Raw genomic sequence first — 18,891 nt, 5'->3', positions numbered from 1 at the left:
ACTAGACATAACGCCCTTGCACATTTGCCAGGGTAGAAAGTAAATGGCACATTCAGGTCTTATGGGGAAAAAAAAGTTATACAAGCTGAATTATTCCTAGCTACAGATCAGGCAGTGAGATCATGGCTTAAACGTGTACTGGGAAAAGGTCACTCAAAACTGCAGGGAGCAGACAAAGCTGGTAATGATGCTCTGGCTAAGGAATGTACCTTAAAAGATGAAACCTGGGACTTTATACCAATACAAGCAAGTGTAGATGCAGTTACCAGTCAGAAGAGGAGGCAGGATCAGGAGTACATTTTGTTCTTTTACAGTGAAAAGCCTGATTTTGGCTTGGTAAAAATGCAAGAGGAAGATCAAAGACTGTCTCATTCAGGACCCCAATGCAAATAAGTTGCTGAAAGTGCCCTACAAAACAACGTCATCTCAGGACAATGTATAACCAAAAATAAAAATGAAAATTCTGGAATAGATCTACATTTAGATATTTTTTCCTACTGAAGAAAAACTCTTTGTACTGAGGCCTCTAGAAAACACCCAAGAAACAGTACTGTTTGATGGAGTAAAAAAGGACTTTTGAATGTTCTCTTGGAATCCCAGCCTATGCTGGAGATCTTCTACCCAAATGATAAATTCCTGAAACTTTGAAGAAGACTTTGCAAAGATAAACAAGTTGTCTAAATAAGGAAAAATGTAGACACCCTGTAGCCTGTAAGAGGCTATGGACAGGAGCTAGATGCTGTGGACTAACCACTGCTCCAAGAGTGTTCACAAATGGTAAGGCAGAGACAGATAATGTGATGCAGGTACTTACAATTAGGAAATGTCTAAAATCTGGATGAACAGAAATGTGCTTATACGCATCTTTTAAATCTAAGGTAAAAAACTCAAATGAGGAAGAAGGGGTAACAGGTCATGAAGTGAAGGCATTTTGAACTTGGGAACCATCACAGACTGATTAAAGAAAGAACTGGTCTCCAAGAATTTTTCTTTCTTTGGCAATAAAAAACAGTCCTGCATAAAAACCTTTTCCCCCAACTTTTCTCCCAACTCTGAGAAAGAACTGCTTTGATTAGCCCCGCCCCACCCTACCCTGAGACAGCATGATGCAAGACAGGAAGGAAGAGAAGGGTGTGGCCTGGAAATGAGGAATCCACTGAAAAAGAGGAATTTCCTCCCACTGCCATCTGTATCTTAGATGGATCACCTTCAGAACCCATTTGACAGAAAAAAATCGGTTGCCAAAGACAGAAGGAGATTCAGACTTTCCGAAAGGGGTAAGGGGCTACCAGCATGAGAGAGATTCACAAAGGTCCCTTTATAGTGATATTCTGCATTGTTTAACCGTTCTTTGTTTTGGAGGGCACTAGCTTTCTTTTTGGAATCTCCCTGACATTTATTTTAAACATCTACTTACCAACATTTTGTTAAGGCTGTTTATTTTGTTTCTTGCCAAAATTGTATGGAGGAGTAGAAATTCCTTTGGAAATATTTAGAGAAGAGCTGAAAAATCTTGAGAAATTCCTTGAATAAGCTTACCACTTTCATCACACTTTTTGATAACCTCTACACTACAGGGTTCAAAAACTAAATCTCTATCCAAAGGAGAATTCCAGATTTCATTTTTCTACATTTACTGGGAGGTTCTGAGAATGAAGCCAGGCAAATCACCTCAAAAGAGTTCCAGCAGCAACTGCCCTGGAAGCAGTATCTAGAGTAACAAAACACACTTCAAACAATGAGGAGACAGACCTGTAAAACAGTAGGGGAGACTGCCACTAAAAATATTCCTAATATTTTCACAATTAGCCAGAATAAACTTTAACATACAAGCTTGAGAAGTCAGAATTCTAAAAATCAAAGTTGCAGAAGTATACACCTTTTCCCCAAACTTAGTAATGGCTTTACTATCCTTGTCTGAAGAAGGATTATAATTAAACAAATGCTTAGTGGCAGCTCGATAAACTAAAGCAAAGGGTATGGGATCACAAACCTGAAAGACCGAGGAACTTTGTACATTCTATCCGATTTCCTGGGGGCAGGAGGTTAGCTGTGAGGAAAAACCAAAGGCCGTGACAAACCCATCTCCCAATGATGACTGCACTGGGGGATGGATAAGGTTCTGAAAATTCCAGTTGTAGCAAGTCACAGTATTTTCTAAGACACTGAGAAACCTCAGTTATCTCCCATTGAAACTACTAGCTCATTCTGTAGAGTCTTAGAGACTGCAAACACAAATGACTATAAAAGTATATACGTAACAAAATATGTATTAATGTGCGTATAAACATATGTGTGAAAACTACCCACACGTGAAAATACTAATGCTTGCCAGTTTCCAGGCTTAAATGAAATCTATTCTCTTGCCTGTAGCTTAAAATTAAAAAGTTTAATGAGATAGTAAAAAGAAGTTATGTACCTACCATAACGTTCCATGTTAGTTGTCTTCATCTCGCCTTCTTTCTTGCTGGTTGAGATCGGAGCCGAGGATGACTCAGCCATCTTCTATAGCTCGAGAGCTGTTTACTGGCTCAAGGCTACCCCTTATCCCATGATGCCTAGCAATAGCTACCCAGATCTCGTTTGAAATAGCTAACCCCAGACATAGCCAGAGAATGGACCTGTCCAAACAAATAGATTGAGTATACCTGTCATACTCTCTAAGTCAGTAGAGGAAACAAACCAGAGAACACTCAGCAAGTGAACCAGAACTCCTCTCGGTCCAATAGGACAGGGGGACAGAGGGTGGGACGCAAGAAAGAAGGCGAGATGAAGACAACTAACATGGAATGTTATGGTAGGTACATAACTTCTTTATGTTAAGTTGTCTATCTCACCTTCGTTCTTGCTGGTTGGGACAGCGTCCCTAGCACCTACAATCCTGGGTGGCTCATTGGAACAGACTCTTTAGAACAGTGGAACCAAAGTCAGCTCTGCTCCTGGAGACCATATCTAGCTTGTAATGAGAAATAAATGTATGAGGATTTGTCCATGTAGCAGCTGCACAGATAGAATCCATGGGCAACCTAGATTGGAAGGCTACAGAGGTGGCCAAGGCCCTAGTAGAATGACCTTTTGGTTTGATAGGTTAACTCTTTGTTCCTTAATTGATAAATGAAAGTAATAATGTGAGATAACCACCTGGATAAAGTCACCTTGGAAACTGGGAGACCTTGTTTGCCTAGAGCATAGGAAAGGAACAGTTGGTCCGACTGCCTTATTTCCTTAGTCCTGTGCAGGTAAATACGCAATTGTCTGTGAACGTCCAATTGGTGTAATTTGTACTCTGCCTTGTTGATGTGGTTAGGGAAAAACACGGGAAGGTCTATAGATTGGTTTAAATTAAATTCCGAGCAGACTTTCAGAAGAAACGAAGGATTAGTCCTTAGAGCAAACCTGTCATTATGAAAAACCAAGTATGGAGGACAAACACATAGTGCATGAAGTTCAGAGATGCATCTGGCTGAAGTAATAGCTACCAGAAAGAGTGTCTTCCAAGACAGAAGCTTAATGGAGCAGGACGCTGCTGGTTCAAAAGGGGGCAGAGTTAAGAAGTTAGTACCAAATTAAGGTCCCAAGGAGGAGGGGGATCTCTCACTGGATGCCTAAGGAGAGTGGTCCCTCTCAAAAAGGCTTTACAGAGCTTATGAGACATAATGTTTGAATTTGACAAACCAACATGAAAGTTAGAAATGGCCGCTAATTGAACCTTGATTGTAGCAGAAGTGGACCCGGAATGAAAAAGTTGTGCTAGGAATTCCAGAATTTCGTGGACTGGGGCTGAAAAGGGATCTACGTTCCTAGCCTCTGCCCAACAAGAAAAACATTTCCATTTACTAGCATAAGTTTTTCTGGTTGTGGACTTGTGAGAGGAGACAATAATCTCACATACAGCCGGGGAAATGTTGGGAAGCCTGGCTAAGGTTAGAAGTGGAGCAACCAAACTGTGAGCTGGAGAGTTTGGAGGGATTGATGCAACCCGCCTGACTGATGAACCAGTAGGTCTGGAATCAGATGCAGAGTCCAGGGCTGATCGAGAAGGTAATGGTGCAGGAATGGGAACCATATCTGTTGAGGCCAGTAGGGGGCAATGAGGATCATTTTGCTACCCAACGATATTGCTTTCTGTACGAGTTTTGGAATCAGGGGAAATGGAGGAAAGGCATAAAGAAGTCCCTGAGGCCAATCGTGGACTAGAGCGTCTCTGGGTGAGTGACCTGGAAGCAGAAGAAGGGAGAAGTAGTTGCTGCATTTGCTGTTGAAGGGGGTGGCAAAAAGATCGCAGCAAGGCTGTCCCCATTTGCGGAAGATAAGATCCGCAACTTCCTGATTCAGAGACCAGTCATGAGGCTAGCTCTGCTGAGCCTGTGCGCTATGACACTGGACCTCCCAGGGATGTGCGTCGCAATCAGAAAAGGATGGGAGGAAATCACCCACTGCCAGAGTCCGAGTGCTTCTCTACACAGGGGGTAGGACCTGGTTCCGCCCTGCTTGTTGATGTACCACACCACTGACATGTTGTCCGTTTGAATTGCAATGGTCCCAGAAGGGAGAGAGTCCTGAAGGGCTTGCAATGCTAGGAGCACGGCTCTCATTTCTAGGACGTTTATGTGCAGATGGTACTTGTTAGGCTGCCAAGTGCCTTGGACTTTCCTGCCCTGATAATGCCCCCCCCCCATCCTATCAGGGAGGCGTCTGTGGTCATTGTAGCAACCGGAGGGGGCTGAAAGAAGGGTCTGCCCTGAGTCACTAGTGGGGATACCATCCACCAGGAAAGTTGCCTTTTGCATGCTTCTGTAATCATGATCATGTGAGACATGGGCAGCTGTTGGAAAGACCACTGTGTGAACAGAAGCCACTGAAGGATCCTCGTGTGAAAGCGGGCCAGTGGGATTAGAAGAACTGTTGCTGCCATGGAACCCAGAGTTTAAAGGACGAACCTGACTTGGATTCTTTTGCTCTGCATTAGAACTTGTACTTGCTGGCGAATTGCAGACATCCTTTCTGGCGGTAGCCTTGCGGACATGTTCCTTGTATCGAAGTCTGCTCTTATATAGGTGATAGATTGACAGGGCAACAAGGCAGATTTTTCGAAGTTTATTGTAATGCCTAGCTGTGAGATGGATTGTGATTGTGTAGTCCCTGGCTTGCAGAAGTTGATGCCTGGTAGTAGCAGTGAGGAGCCAGTCGTCTAGATATGTAAACACCTGGAATCCTCGATGTCTCAGGTGAGCCGTGACCACTGCCATACATTTGGTGAACACCCTGGGGGCTGTAGTGAGACCAAAGGGCAGAGCTCTGAACTGGTAATGACTGGCTCCCAGCCAGAAGTGAAGAAATCTCCTGGAGCACCTGTCCATTTTGATATGGTAGTGCGCATCCTGAAGATCTATTGAGCACATCCAATTGTCCTGACCCAGAAAGGGTAGAATGGACTGTAGCGTGACCATCCAAAACTTTGTTCTTTGAACGGACCTGTTTAGTCTGCCGAGATCCAGAATCTGTCTCCAGTCCCCTGTCTTTTCTGGTACCAAAAAGAACCGTGAGTAAGTTCCGGATCCGTGCTGGTCTGTCGGGACTTCCTGGATGACTCTTTTCTTTCTAGCAGTTTTGAAACTTCTATTACTGCTTGGTCATTCAGATTGGGTGGAACATCTGGAAGGGATTTCCTTGACGGTAAGGGGGGTTGACAGAAGGGAATTTTGTAACTTCCGGATATAATGGACCGTACCCATTTGTCTTGCGTTAAATTTTACCAGGCTTTTGGGTACAGTGAAAGTCTTCCCCCGACTGCCTTCAGAGGCGGGTAGCCGGGCAACCCTTCAGGGATGCTGAAAGGGCTTATCAGAGAAGGATTCTCTGTTGCCCTGGTTCTGCAGACCCCCTCTGCCACGAGGGCGGCGTCTGTTGTTATTGTTTCCCCCTCTGCCCCTGGAGTAAAATCGCTATGTGTGTCAGGTGAGGCTCCCTGGGATTTCCAGAACCACATTTTGCCACTCTTCTGACCCTTGGGGTATGGTCTAGAAGGAGTGGAAAAACGGACTCCCACGGCAGAGAGAGTCTTGCCTTCTTGCTCACACCTAGTCAAAGTGTCTTTCACCTGTGGTCCAAAAAGAAAGGAACCATCAAAGGGGGTGTTGGTGAATGACACTCGAAAGGGTTCCACAAAATTACACAACCGCATCCATGCATGCCTCCTAAGGTCCACACCAGTACCTGCGGCTCTACTCGCACCATCGGCTGCATAGGAAATGAGCCTCATGGAGGAGTTGACTACAGAATTAAGTATCGCCAGCTGGGAAGCTACTTTAGCTTGAGCCCCCTCAGCTGATGGATCTTGATGGGTATCTCTGAGCTCTTTAAGGAGATCCCTCTGAAGCCGGGTAAAATGGCATAAGTAGTTCAGTGACCTCATAGAAAAGGTCGCTGAAGTGAACATTCGCTTCCCGTATCTGTCCATGGTCCTAGACTCCTTGTTAGGAGGATGGGCAGACAAAGAGGTCTCCGCTAACTCTTTTTTGGTGGCTGCTGCTACCACCATGGCATCAACAGGAACACCTTTGGTAAGGAACTGCTTATCATGGGGTGCTGTGATGAACTTGCCAGGTCTCCTCGGAGTTGGTTCCACTGTATCCGGAGCTGACCAAGCCTTTCGAGCCACCACGGCCATAAGTGGATTGAAAGGCGGAGAAACCCAGGAGGTGGAAGGTCGGGAACCGAACACATCCAGGAATACAGACATCCTCGGTAGGGGCTAGGGGATTCCAGTTCCCGCTCTGCTTAAAGCATTTCTAGGATGTCCGAGAAGGGAAGGAAACATCTTCAGAGGGGGATCTCGGGGACCCTTCCGATTCATCCAAGTCTGTATCAGAAGTGACAGACTCATGGGAGTCAATGTGCTTCCTCTTGCACTTCTTCTTACGAGGGGGCTCCTCTGCATGGTCAGGGGAGGCCTCAGAAGAAGAGGAAACACCCAATGGTGTGCCCTGGGGCACCGGTTCCCCACGCTTGGGGTCTGGAGGAGGAAGAGCAGAGGTTGGCACAGGCACTACAGGGGACGGAGCCGGTGGGGCCGATACTGGAGCTGACTCAGTAGCCAGCACACTCCTCATGACATCAAAGGCATCCCTGCCCCATTGTAGAGAAAGCTCCATTTCCGAGGAAATCAGAATCCTTCTCCGCAGAGGGAGACAGCTCCGAGGCCGATGTGGGAGCCAAGCTCACCTGCACTGAAGCTCCGAGAGGGAGAACGGGGTCAGATAAGGGTCCGATGCCACTCGCCCCCTTGGAGCCGACGAGGGAGCCCCGGCGCCCAGATCCCTCGATTGATGGCACCACCAAGGGGATCGGAGCCGACGATGGAACCGAAGGAGATAGAGTTATCGGAGCCGACGGTTCCACTACTCGAACCCCAATGAACTCCGGCTCCGAACTCAATGGAGTCGGAGGACGAACATCGATAGAAGTGGACGGAGCAGACACCTGTTGAGGAGGGCTGGACAACATCTTGGCAAGTGCCTGCGACTTTAGCAACCTACTGACCACTCTCTACATATCATGATCCGACAGCCTAGAGGATCGAGAGGAGTGAGAAGATCTGTGACTGCGCTCGCTCTGAAGCAGGGGAGACCGAGGAGCCGAATGTATCGATTCCAATGAAGGGGACCTCAGCCTCTTGTGGCTCCGCAAAGGCTCCAAAGTTTCTGATGGAGCCGACGGAAAGATAGTCTTATCGGTGCCAGCCGAAACCGAAGTAAAAGGTAGAGTCTGAACCAAGGATGGCTCCGAACTTTGAGCCAACGGCTTGGTAGATTTAGGGGATTTCACAGGCTGAGAGGTCTTGGCCAGTGAATCCTGGGGCTTTAAAAGACCCCTAAGAATAAGCTTATTCTTACGCTCCTGCAGGACTCTTGGACTAAATGCATGGCAGATAGAACAAGAGTCCTGCAGGTGCATGGCGCCTAAACAATAGACGCAAGAAGTGTGCCCATCTGTCAGAGACATTTTCTGACAGCATGAGTCACACTTCTTGAATCCAGACACTTTGGATTCCTTTGACATCCTGAAAAAAAGGAAACAACAAATACAACAATAGCTATCAAAGCAATATACAGTCTGCACAAAAAACACTATACTACCAGACTAAAGCTAAAGGTTTTTTTTTTAGATAGGAAAGCCTCTAACTTAAACAGCTAGCCTATGAAAGAAAGGTAGAAGGAAAGCCTCTAACCTAAACGGCTAACTTGACAAGAAGAGGATATGGGTGGGGTGGGGGAACTCTCCAAGTTAAATGAGTTCTACAAGGAAGGGAAGGAATACTACAATTAAACACTAGCTAACACGAAAAACAAGACTAAAAGTTAACAATAAACCCTGAACAAAATATATATCTAGAGTAAGAAGTTGTATGAAAGAAACTTTATATGAGCCTGAGCCAGAAAAACGACACCTCGCAGCTGAAGCAGCAAACAAGATCTGGGTAGCTATCGCTAGGCATCATGGGATAAGGGGTAGCCTCGAGACAGTAAACAGCTCTCGAGCTACAGAAGATGGCAAGAGTTGGAGCCGAGGATCGGCTCCGATCCCAACCAGCAAGAACGAAGGCGAGATAGACAACTTAACATTTATTATTGTATGTACCTGGCAGTTATATTTTTCTATGTGCCTTTTTTATATATAATAGACTGTATCATCATAGAGTGAATGAATTCTTTCAGGTGTATTTTGTATTTGTTCTTTAAGGTTAGTTAAGTTTATGCCACAGGGGAAGTTTTAATAGGTGTTTTTTAAATTTCAAAATATAAATTCAAACAGTTTAAAAAAAACCGGGCATATATTTTTTGTGTGTATCATTTTATTATGTGTGACTGACTGATGTAGTATTTAGGTACATATACACACATCTGTACATATTTTTTTACGTATATACTTTTATAGTAAAGGTTGAGCATATGTCTATGTTTTTATCTTTAAGAAGTTCTACTAATTAACTGGTTAATTGGTTTGTACTTAGTATTGGTAGATGCGAGCAGGTGAATAGTGGTTGTCATTATTTTATGACTGAATTTTAAATGTTTTTTATCTGAAGAAGTCCCGCAATTTGGTGGGACAAAAAGAGCTTAAGTTAATAAAGTGAAGTGAACAAGATGGACTAACTTCTTTCTGTGTGAACCCTGCAGTTCCCGGTTTGTCGTTTGTGTCTGCAGTAATGTGATTTTTTTTCTTAGTTTTTTTTTAAGAATCTCAGAGAAAATGAATCCTTCACTGGGAGATTCACATATCATATTATCCTCAAAATCTGAATCAGAAACCAGAGCAAAAAAAAAAAGTTTCTCTCTTTTTTCCACATTCCCCAATAGATTCCACATCTTGAATCTCGTCAAAAAAAGGAAAACCCCTTTTCCTTTTGCCAGAAACCACCTTACAAGATGGGTCAAATAGCCTGTACAAGACACTGAATCAAGCCCAATGAAATACTCCTGCCCCAGAGAAGCTAATACAGAAAAGTTAAGTGTTTAGTTTTCTGTCTCTTGTTGAATGGAAAGTTAGGGAAAACAGACCCAGTACTGCCAGAAACAGCTTCCCCAGTGAAAGACAACATTCTGGCTAAGCAGGGGGCCACTTCCTGTCCCTTCTCCAATGAATGACAACAGTGTCTATCCCTTGCACAATGAGAGGGCCCCAAAGGCACAGAGGATGTGGCCAATCACTGGTACATGGTGGCTGCATGAACACCACTAGAGGTAACCAAGGAAAAAGATGAGTGGTCTTAGAAATCAGCTTTGGCCACAGCAGACAACCCCCTGCAGCTATGACAAATTACCAGCTTATTGTGATGGCAAAGGCTGTCTAGGTAATTTTTTTTTTTTTTTTTTACTTTTTCTTTTTGTGGCAAGAAGAAGGTCTGACCAAGGGACAGTGAGTTTGTTCCATGGTCGAGTCAAAAATGGTGCCCGTTTCCCATGGAAGACTAGCAACAGTAGTCAGTAAAAGAGAAGTAGCAAAAAAAAAAAAAAAAAAGCCACTTTTCCTCCAGAAAAAAAAACACAGCAGAAAGCACTTTCCCCACTTTCAAAAAGTAAAATAAACAGTTTCTCTGAAGAAAAAGTTTAACAAATTTTACCACAAAACTTAAAAAAGTGCACTCCCAAAAGAAACAAGATTGTCAAGAGAAGTACTTTTCTGTAGATTTAATTGTAGTATTTTTTTCACAAAAAAAAAAAAAAAAAACTTGGTTTAAAACTCTAAAAGTACTATGGAAGGTCTCCCGAAGGAAACTATCCAGCAATGGAAAGCATTAGCTCGACCATTTATTCTTAGCACTCTTGTCAGCAACGGGAAAACACTAAAGGGCTTGGCCCCTAAGCCTGTTTTTTTAGTCAGCTCAGCTAAAGCTGACCAACAATTTGAGCATGTGGAAGGTGCCCTGAAACTTTAGAAGTTGGAAGAATGTTATATCTCTTACAGGATATAACCTATGTAGCTTGGGGTGGCCGCTGTGGTGCAGCAGTTAGCGTTGTTGCCTCACAGCAAGAGGTGCTCCTGTTCGATTCTCAGCTGGGGTGCCTTCTGGGTGGAGTCTGTATGTCACATTCCAAAGACATGCAGTAGGTGGATTAGACACTCTAAATTGGCCATAGGTGAGAGTGTATGTGCAAGTGAGTGGTATGAATGAACTACAGCGGCAGGGCTAGCCACCCGGTGGTGTAAACCTTGGCTCAAGATGATTGTCACTGCTGAAGTGACACCCCAACCCCATGTGCAAAAATTGGAAAAAGGGGTTGAGGATGGATGGATGGTTGGATTAGGTTACTGCAGCAGTGATCAATATAAAGAACACCATTTCTGCAATGGACCTAAACTGAAGTGTGAAGTCAGAGACAGTATCCCACCAAAGTCAGGACGGCCAAAACACTGGACTTCCAAAATGGTTGCACACTGAGTAACAGGTTAACTCTAGCTCTCTCAATTGTGAAAACAGAAACTCAACAGAGAAGGCCAGTAGACTTTTGTGTTTACGGGTACATTTCAGTAACTGGCTAGCAAGTGTATATCCTGAATGCTAGGAAAAAAGAAATACAGAGAACTTAGAAAAAAATCAGCTACAAAAAGCGAGGAAGAAACACTGACTGGGAAACCTTCTGCAGCTGTTCAGCAAAAAGCAATGCAACCTCCAGACATAACTTCCAGTAACCTGCAGGAAGATACAAGACAAATGCACACAGACCTGGTTAAAATAAACAAAACATTGATGGGAGTTTATTAACACAAACAAAAGACTGGAAAAAAATGGAAGAAGCTTTAAACAGATATTCACATAAGGTGATAAAGCTGCAAAAATCAGAGGCTGAACTAAAGACAAGTCTGGATGAATACAAGACTGCTCAGAAAGAGGCCAGATCGCCTAAGGAAAACCTGACATTTTCAGCTATACCAGTGAAGCTAGAAGGAACAGGCTGCATTTATTTTATAAAAGCACAAATAAGCAACTGGACTGGTATTCCACAGCATGAGTTGTTAGTTGAAAGGGCACATTATGTGTATGCTCCAAACCTGGCTGGGAGAAAGCAACCCAGACCTTTAACAGTAAAGATGCAATCCTACCAGCAGAAGGAGTTGATTTTGACAAAACTGTGGCAGAAGGACAAAATACTAAAAGTAGGCGACAGCAGAGTGTTTGTGGAGAACGATTACTCGAACACCAGGCAGAAGAGGAGTACATTTATTCCACTATCCAGGGAGTGCCAAGATGCAGGTGTGAGATTCAAACTGTTGTACCCAGCTGTTTTCAACGTATTCTTCCCTGGAAGGACAAAATTATTTTTTGATGAAGTACATGCTTAGAAGGAAATACAAACGTTTGTCCAACAAAAAGTGAGCTGTGAAACAGAAGGAGATTCTGTTTCTTGTTCTTCTGGTAATAAAGACTACAGACAGGCTGCACCTGTGAAACATTTTCCAATGTTTCAATGGAAAATGTTGGACAGAAGAAAGGGGGCATGAGAGTTGATTAGAAGAATCAAGGGTACAGTGGAAATGAAGCAGAGACAGGATTTGGAAAATGGAGACGAACAGTTATAAAACCAGTAACTTAATATGGGATTACAATGCAATAATTATATTTGTGAAACATGACAGAACAAGAAAATCTGGAAATAGTGGCAGTTCTCAGAATGTGATAAACTTATGGGATACTCTAAAGTATATGCCCCATCTCATGTCATTAATGTTTAGAAAAATGCTTTGCGAATGGAGAGAAAGGGGAGAAAATTAATTGTAAGTAAATAAAACATGTTTTAATACTAATATTTTTGTGGTATACGGTTTTCTTTGCATGCTATAAAGTTTTCTCAGTTATTTTTTAAGTGTGATGGGGATTGTAAATAGTTGATGATGCTCTTTTTTCCATTTCTTTCCTGCCATCTCTCTTTCCTCTTGTTCAGTTTTAGGAAATGTACGCACTGCAATGTATAATAAAAAAAAAAAAAAAAGAGCCTGGTTAAAAGAGCATGACAAATATCAAAATTAATGTGCTTTTTCTCATTCTTGTATGGGGGAATGGCTGGAATAAGGACCTTAGATTGATTTAGTAACAACTTTTAAGAGAAAACAAGTAAATGAAAAATAATACTGAATATTATGAGGCTTTTTCTAGCAATTAACTTTATGCTTAGTAGCAATTCTGTATCTGGCCCTCATGTCTCCATGGAGACGATCTGATAAACAGAAATTGGTTACAGTCTGGTGGAGAGTGAGTAGCTGTGGGAAAAAAAGAGAAACTAGCTTGGTGATATTGTTCTCAAAGCATTTGGGGATTTATCAGCTGTGAGAGCTATAAAGACATGACAAAACCCGTTAGCACTTAGTATAAGCATACTGTGCATCTTAGTGTCGATAACCTTTCTTTTAGTTTAAGTCAAGTCTATTGAGTGTGGCTGTCAGTTGGGGACATCTGTTCCTATTAGGAGGGTAACACTTCAATAATAGAAGAAGATGTACATAGTTTTTGTGTGTTAGTATTAAAATCCATAGGTTTTAGGGGGTATTTGGGGTTTGTTTTTTTTCTTTTTCTTTGAGGGCTGTCAATAAAACAAAAAGTTTGAGGCTTTCAATAAAACAAAAAGTTTTGTAAGATGTGACATAGGCTCAAATGGATATGATAAGAAAGAACTATAGAGAAGTTCAACCTGCCAAACAGTATAGGCATGTAACACAAAAGGTGGAATTAGACATTTAACAAAAAAGCTGTTATACATAAAAGGTGGGAATAATACAGTTTTATTACAATGATGCTTTCTGTAATGTCCTTAAATGTCAATGGTCTCACATATAAATACACAAAGAATAGTAAACTATATTAAAAAATGTACAGTACAAATAGTTATGTTACAGGAGACAACACTTGGAAAGAACTGAACATGTGAATTTGATAAACAAAGGTTATGAGGATGGTTATTCAGCGGAATATCTGGGACAAAGGAAAACAGGAGGAGTGCTTATATTAATTTCAAGAGAAATTTCAATATTGATAGAAGAGGATAAAACGATAATAATGGCAGATTTGTAGTGCTAAGGGGCTACTGGCAAGGGAGGAGGAGGAGGATTACAGTGACATGCACTCCAGCCTTCTGTGGCGAGTTTGCATGTCCTCCCCGCGGTCGGGTGGCGTTCAAAAGACATGCGTGAATGGGTGTGCCTTCATTGAAGGTTGGGCGTCAGGCTAACAACTAAAATAAAAACACAGGGTAATGAACTAAAAATGAGACAATGACACTTTTTCCACCTATCTGTTGAAAAGAGAGGAATCTAAGGAAAGGGTAGTACAGATTATTTAGGAGCTATTCAAGATGGTTGACATTACTTCTGAAAATATAGCTAGAGGGTGGGATAAAATTAAGGTGGGGTTTAAAAATAGGGTGGAAATAATAGAAAGGGAGCTATGGTTAAGAAGTAACAAGAATTATTTAGAGGGACTGACAAATGCTACAATATTGCAGATTCTTCAATAGAAGAGGGAGGATTGGGATTACCGGACTTGAAGGTATATTTCAGAGCTACAGTTAAGTCTCCTATACATAGCACAAATAGAAAAATATAATTCAAAGTGGACAGGATGATGATGAAACAGGGGAGAAGCTCAAGAAACAAGGAGAGACTGGGATTTTGGATGCAGGCTTTTAAGGAGAATAACAACAATCATACAGACAAGAGGGGGCTGAACTTATTAGAAAAAACTGGGAAAGGAACCAAGGAATTGGGAGCAAATAACTAGACAGGCAAAGATGACAGAATGGGAAGATACAAATAATTTTCTTGGACTGCAGGCTAGAGACTGCCTTCCATATCAAGGATTGATATCAGGAGTACAAACAGAAAGAAATAGGGGGGTCCTAAATGAAAGACCAGCACTGGCAGACTTTTTAGTAGACTCTAGAACAGCAGCTCCCATTAAAAAACGAATAATTAGTAGAGCATATAGAATATTGCATGATAACTGTAAGAATCAATCTGAAGAGGTTAGAAAGGATTAGGAAGAGAGACTGGATAAACAAGTCACAAAGAAGCAATGGGAGAATATATGTACTTCTCCCAAATATGCAACAAAATCTAGAAGACTTAGGATTTTTGCTTGGAAATGTTTACACAGATATTTTAATACCCCAAGTAGACTCCAGAGAATTTTTCCTCAGGTAGACTGCAAATGCTGGAGGTGTGACACAGAGGAAAGAGGTAGTTAGGAACATATTTTCTGGCAGTGCGGTGAGTTGGTGGACTTTAAGGATTCCCTGTGGGAAGCACTGTTGAAGATGCTGGATGGGCAGACTGGTGTGAACAGGGAAAGGATTCCTTTGAGCTATGGTACAGAATCTGAATTGCCTAATAAGGCCTTGTTGTGTCTAATTATGGTGGCTGTCAAAAAAGCAATTACTAGAAAATGGAAATCAAAATTTAAACCAACTATACTAGAAGTTGTGTGAATACAGTAACGGAAATAAATAACTGGAACGGATATCTTTAGGAAAAGGGTAGCAGCAAACTATATAATCTTTAGGAAAAGGGTAGCAGCAAACTATATAGGAAAATGGGAATTATAGGAACAATACATACTTTTATTTATTTATTTATTTGCAGTTGGTTAACCAGGATAGTCCATTAGGCCAGAAGAGCCCGTTTTCAATGGAGTCCTGGGGAGAAAAGTTCCAACATAAAGATTACACAAAAGATAGCAACAATTTACAATTTACAACATACAGGGGAGGAATGAGATTTAAAAGAAGGCAGGACTTAAATGAGGTATGTTATGTTTGACTATAAATCACTTATAATCTACCCAATCATTTTCAATATTTGCAACTGGGAGTATGTCATTATGGTTTGTGATGCATTGCAGTATCGGTGTGGTTTGTTTTCATTTATATAAATGCATACTTGCCTATGTCATAAATTATGGTTTAATAAAATATGTTTCTTGTTTGTTTAAAAAAGGGGTAGGAGTTGAATAATTTATGTAATGTTGCTTAGGTTATACGATATATTGCAATGTATGTGAAGTAAAATGTTTGTAAACGTGAACTTGTCAATACAGTTTGATAAGGTGTTTAAAAAAAAGTCAGGCCAAAAGACTAGCTAACTACATGGCATACAGAGATTACAATTTTGACTATGTCACAAATGTCTAGGGACTGACTAGCAATCCAGGTGCTGGAGAAGCTGGGTCAAGAGGGAAAGGAATGAAGAGGTGGAACATGCTCACTTCTCATAGTGGGGAGGGCTGTGTGCGCGTGTCCTGGGTCATGTATTCCATCTATATTAGCTGGAGGATACTGAAGACGGATAAATGTCTCTGCCATCAAGGAGTGATGGGGTTTATAGGCTAGCATTACTTGAAGTGAGTGATAAGGGTGGATGTGCTGTGAAGCGGTGGCGTAAGACCTTGCAGTTATTTATAGTAGACTGCTAGAAATGAAAATGAAAAACCCTCCGTGGTCTGCTGGATGATCTACAGCCATGCTGTTGCACTATGAAGTGGAAAAAATGAATAACAGCAGCCACAAGAAATTATAGGTTCATAGGTAGGTACTAGGCTATTGGCCCTGGGGCCTATACAAGCCCAGTCAAATAGGTACCTTGGCTTTTGCCACCCAAGAAAATTTTTTTCCTGTGCCACTGTCGAACATAGCCACAGAGGTGATCCCCGGGGTGAATTTCCTATTTCCCATCCAGTCATCAAGATTTTTCTTGAAGAGTGCTAATGAGGAGCTTTGATTGATATAGATAGGCAGTTTATTCCAGAGTATGGGAAGTCTCTGGGACAGGAATCTATCCCAAATTACTTTATGATTGGCAGGTGTGAAGGGGAAAATGGCCATAAAATCAGTCAAAATGCTTTGAAAATAGATGAGGAGCCCAAAATGGCTGAGATGTAAAAATTTATGTCAGTAAATCTCAACCAGACAAATAGAAACCATGAGTAAGGAAACACAAACATCAACAAAAAAATCACAAAGCCAAAACCCACAAGTTCCTTTTGCCCCTTGCCCCCTTACTTGAAAAAAAAAAAACACCAAAATTAGGTTTTAAATTTCAACATCAACCATGATCAAAATCTCATCACAAATTAAACAGTGACAATTACCATACAAACTCCATTTAAAAATGGGATTTGATATTCCCAGCCCAAAATCAGTGCATTCCAATAAATGCTGATGCAGAATATGTGGTACCTGCAGCAACACAGAAGTGACTGGCAAAAAGTATACTGCTACAAACAGGAGAAGAGAGGCAGTCCAGGAGGGAAATGTCCAGTTAAACATGAGAAAATGCTACTTCACAGGCAGGTTAGTAGATTCCTAGAATGTATTATGAAAGGCAGAAGTAAGACATTAAAAGACATTGAAATGATTAGAAATTGTTTGGAACAGAGCAAAAAAAGGTGTGACAAAGGTACAGGAGGGGCAGCTGTTCCCTAACAAGCTGCAATAGTCAGGAGATGAGATAGCTGGTTACTCAACTGCATTCTTCTGTTAGTACCTTCATGCACTCATACACAGTTATACACAACTACTGGGTAACAAGAAGTGCTCAAGAAGTCATAATGAAATATGTAGAGGACATGCAAATAACAAAAAACATGTGCCAGTCCATAGTGAGATGGAAGAATTAAACATCAGAAAATGTATTCAGATGTGCTTAACCACTGGGTAGAACTTGTCACATCAGGCCTACTTTTTTATCATCACCATTATCTAAAAGTCATAGGAAAGGACTGTTTGGCCTACTTAGTTAATAGACACCCCTATAAATGATTCATTTAAATAAATCCATAAATTACTGGCAATATGATGTACTGGTTTTAAGTAATACACTAAGCACAAAGTATATTTTGTAGACTTCCGTTTGATTCTTACTACCTTCCCTTAAGCACTACAAGAGCTGACAAGGTATCTAATGGAATTGTAGTTTCCAAATTATTCCAGAAAAAGACAGATGATGTGACTGCAAATTACCTGGTAAAGAAAGGCCAACTAAAACAAAATTAAAGGCTACAAAAGTTAAAGGAAACTTCTGCATTTACTCCAGATTCAAATAGGAAAGTTGCACTGAACGATGCATTTAATGTGCAGTCAGTAACCAAGAATCCATAAACATAACACATTCTTTGGTGATATCCACTGGTTTTTGTCATCAAAATATTATGTACTTATGTATAACTAAAAGGTTAATTAAATGAAGAACTAGTTAGCATGCTTAGACCTACTACTCATTTCATCTATACATACTGCCCCAAAGCTAAGTGATACAACTGTAGCGGAAGGATCAAAAGAAAGGAAGAAGGTGGCTGGTTGCAACCAGTTTTTGACTACCCACAACAAAAGCTATGGACATATTAGTAAATTGCATGAAACAGGCAGTTAGACAATGAAAACCTGTACAAAACACATTAGCAGATATCTGGACTTACTTTAAGATGTCAGGACTGAACAGGTAAGTATAGGAAGTTAAGCAATCATCAGTTTCCACATCTTCATTCAAATGGCTAGCTGCACTAGCTGAGAGCATACACTGAGACATGCTGAAACCTGTGAACTAAGAAACAAATAGAAAAGACTCAGCACACTGTCACCAACTGTAATGCTACCACCAAAGTCTCACAGCCACTCTGTTCAAGGTTCAATTACAGTTTAATCACACTACAGGGAAGGATCAAAGTTCAGCACTGACCTGATAGAGAATGTTACAGGACAGAACTGTTTGCAATACACATTTACACTGGCTTTGAAAAACAACTATGCAGAAACCAGATTTCTTTTTTTTTTTTTTTTTTTTGCCTGCAACAAAATGCCTGCTGTTGTGTTTTCAGACAGACCTCCTACATTCTAAGTGCTAAGTTACTCTGAATTGCACACCTTATACTAAACAGTATAATTTTGTTTCTCCACAGTTATGTCCATCTCCTAACCATTTATCTGGAGTCATGACACTTTCTAATTACAAGGATACAGAAATGCTACTCCTACAAATATAAAGATCAATGCAGCCTTTTGAGATTGTAACAGAACTACAGTGGATATAAAAAGTGTACACACCCCTGTTAAAATGCCAAGTTTTTGTGATATAAAAAAAATTAGACCACAATAAATAATTTCACAATTTTTCCCACCTTTAATGTGACCTATAACCTGTACAATTCAATTGAAAAACAAATCTGTTATGGGAAAAAATATGAAAAATAAAAAACGTACAATAAGCTGGTTGCATAAGTGTGCACACTCAAACTAATACTTTGTTGAAGCACCTTTTGATTTAATTACAGCATTCAGTCAAAACGTACAATAAGCTGGTTGCATAAGTGTGCACACTCAAACTAATACTTTGTTGAAGCACCTTTTG

General features: G+C 41.3%; 1 protein-coding gene across 2 annotated transcripts in view; it reads right to left on the bottom strand.

Moving 5' to 3' along the window:
- DECR2 (2,4-dienoyl-CoA reductase 2) overlaps nucleotides 1-18,128 on the bottom strand; it is a 2,028,638-nt gene extending 2,010,510 nt beyond the window's left edge. The window contains exon 1 of one of the 2 annotated variants that reach the window (XM_044089812.1): nucleotides 17,963-18,128. In XM_044089812.1, coding sequence (XP_043945747.1) covers nucleotides 17,963-18,072 — 110 coding nt within the window. In that variant the 5' untranslated portion in view covers nucleotides 18,073-18,128. The remainder of the gene's footprint in view (nucleotides 1-17,962) is intronic. The other variant, XM_044089813.1, reaches the window with a different exon arrangement.
- Between the last annotated feature and the right edge of the window lie 763 nt (nucleotides 18,129-18,891).

This window comes from Protopterus annectens, chromosome 12.part0 (assembly GCF_019279795.1).
Source record: "Protopterus annectens isolate FY-2018-M chromosome 12.part0, PAN1.0, whole genome shotgun sequence".
NCBI classification, from domain to species: Eukaryota; Metazoa; Chordata; order Ceratodontiformes; family Protopteridae; genus Protopterus; species Protopterus annectens.
The sequence above is the reverse complement of the archived record's forward strand: the minus strand, read 5'-3'. Positions and strand labels throughout refer to the sequence as shown.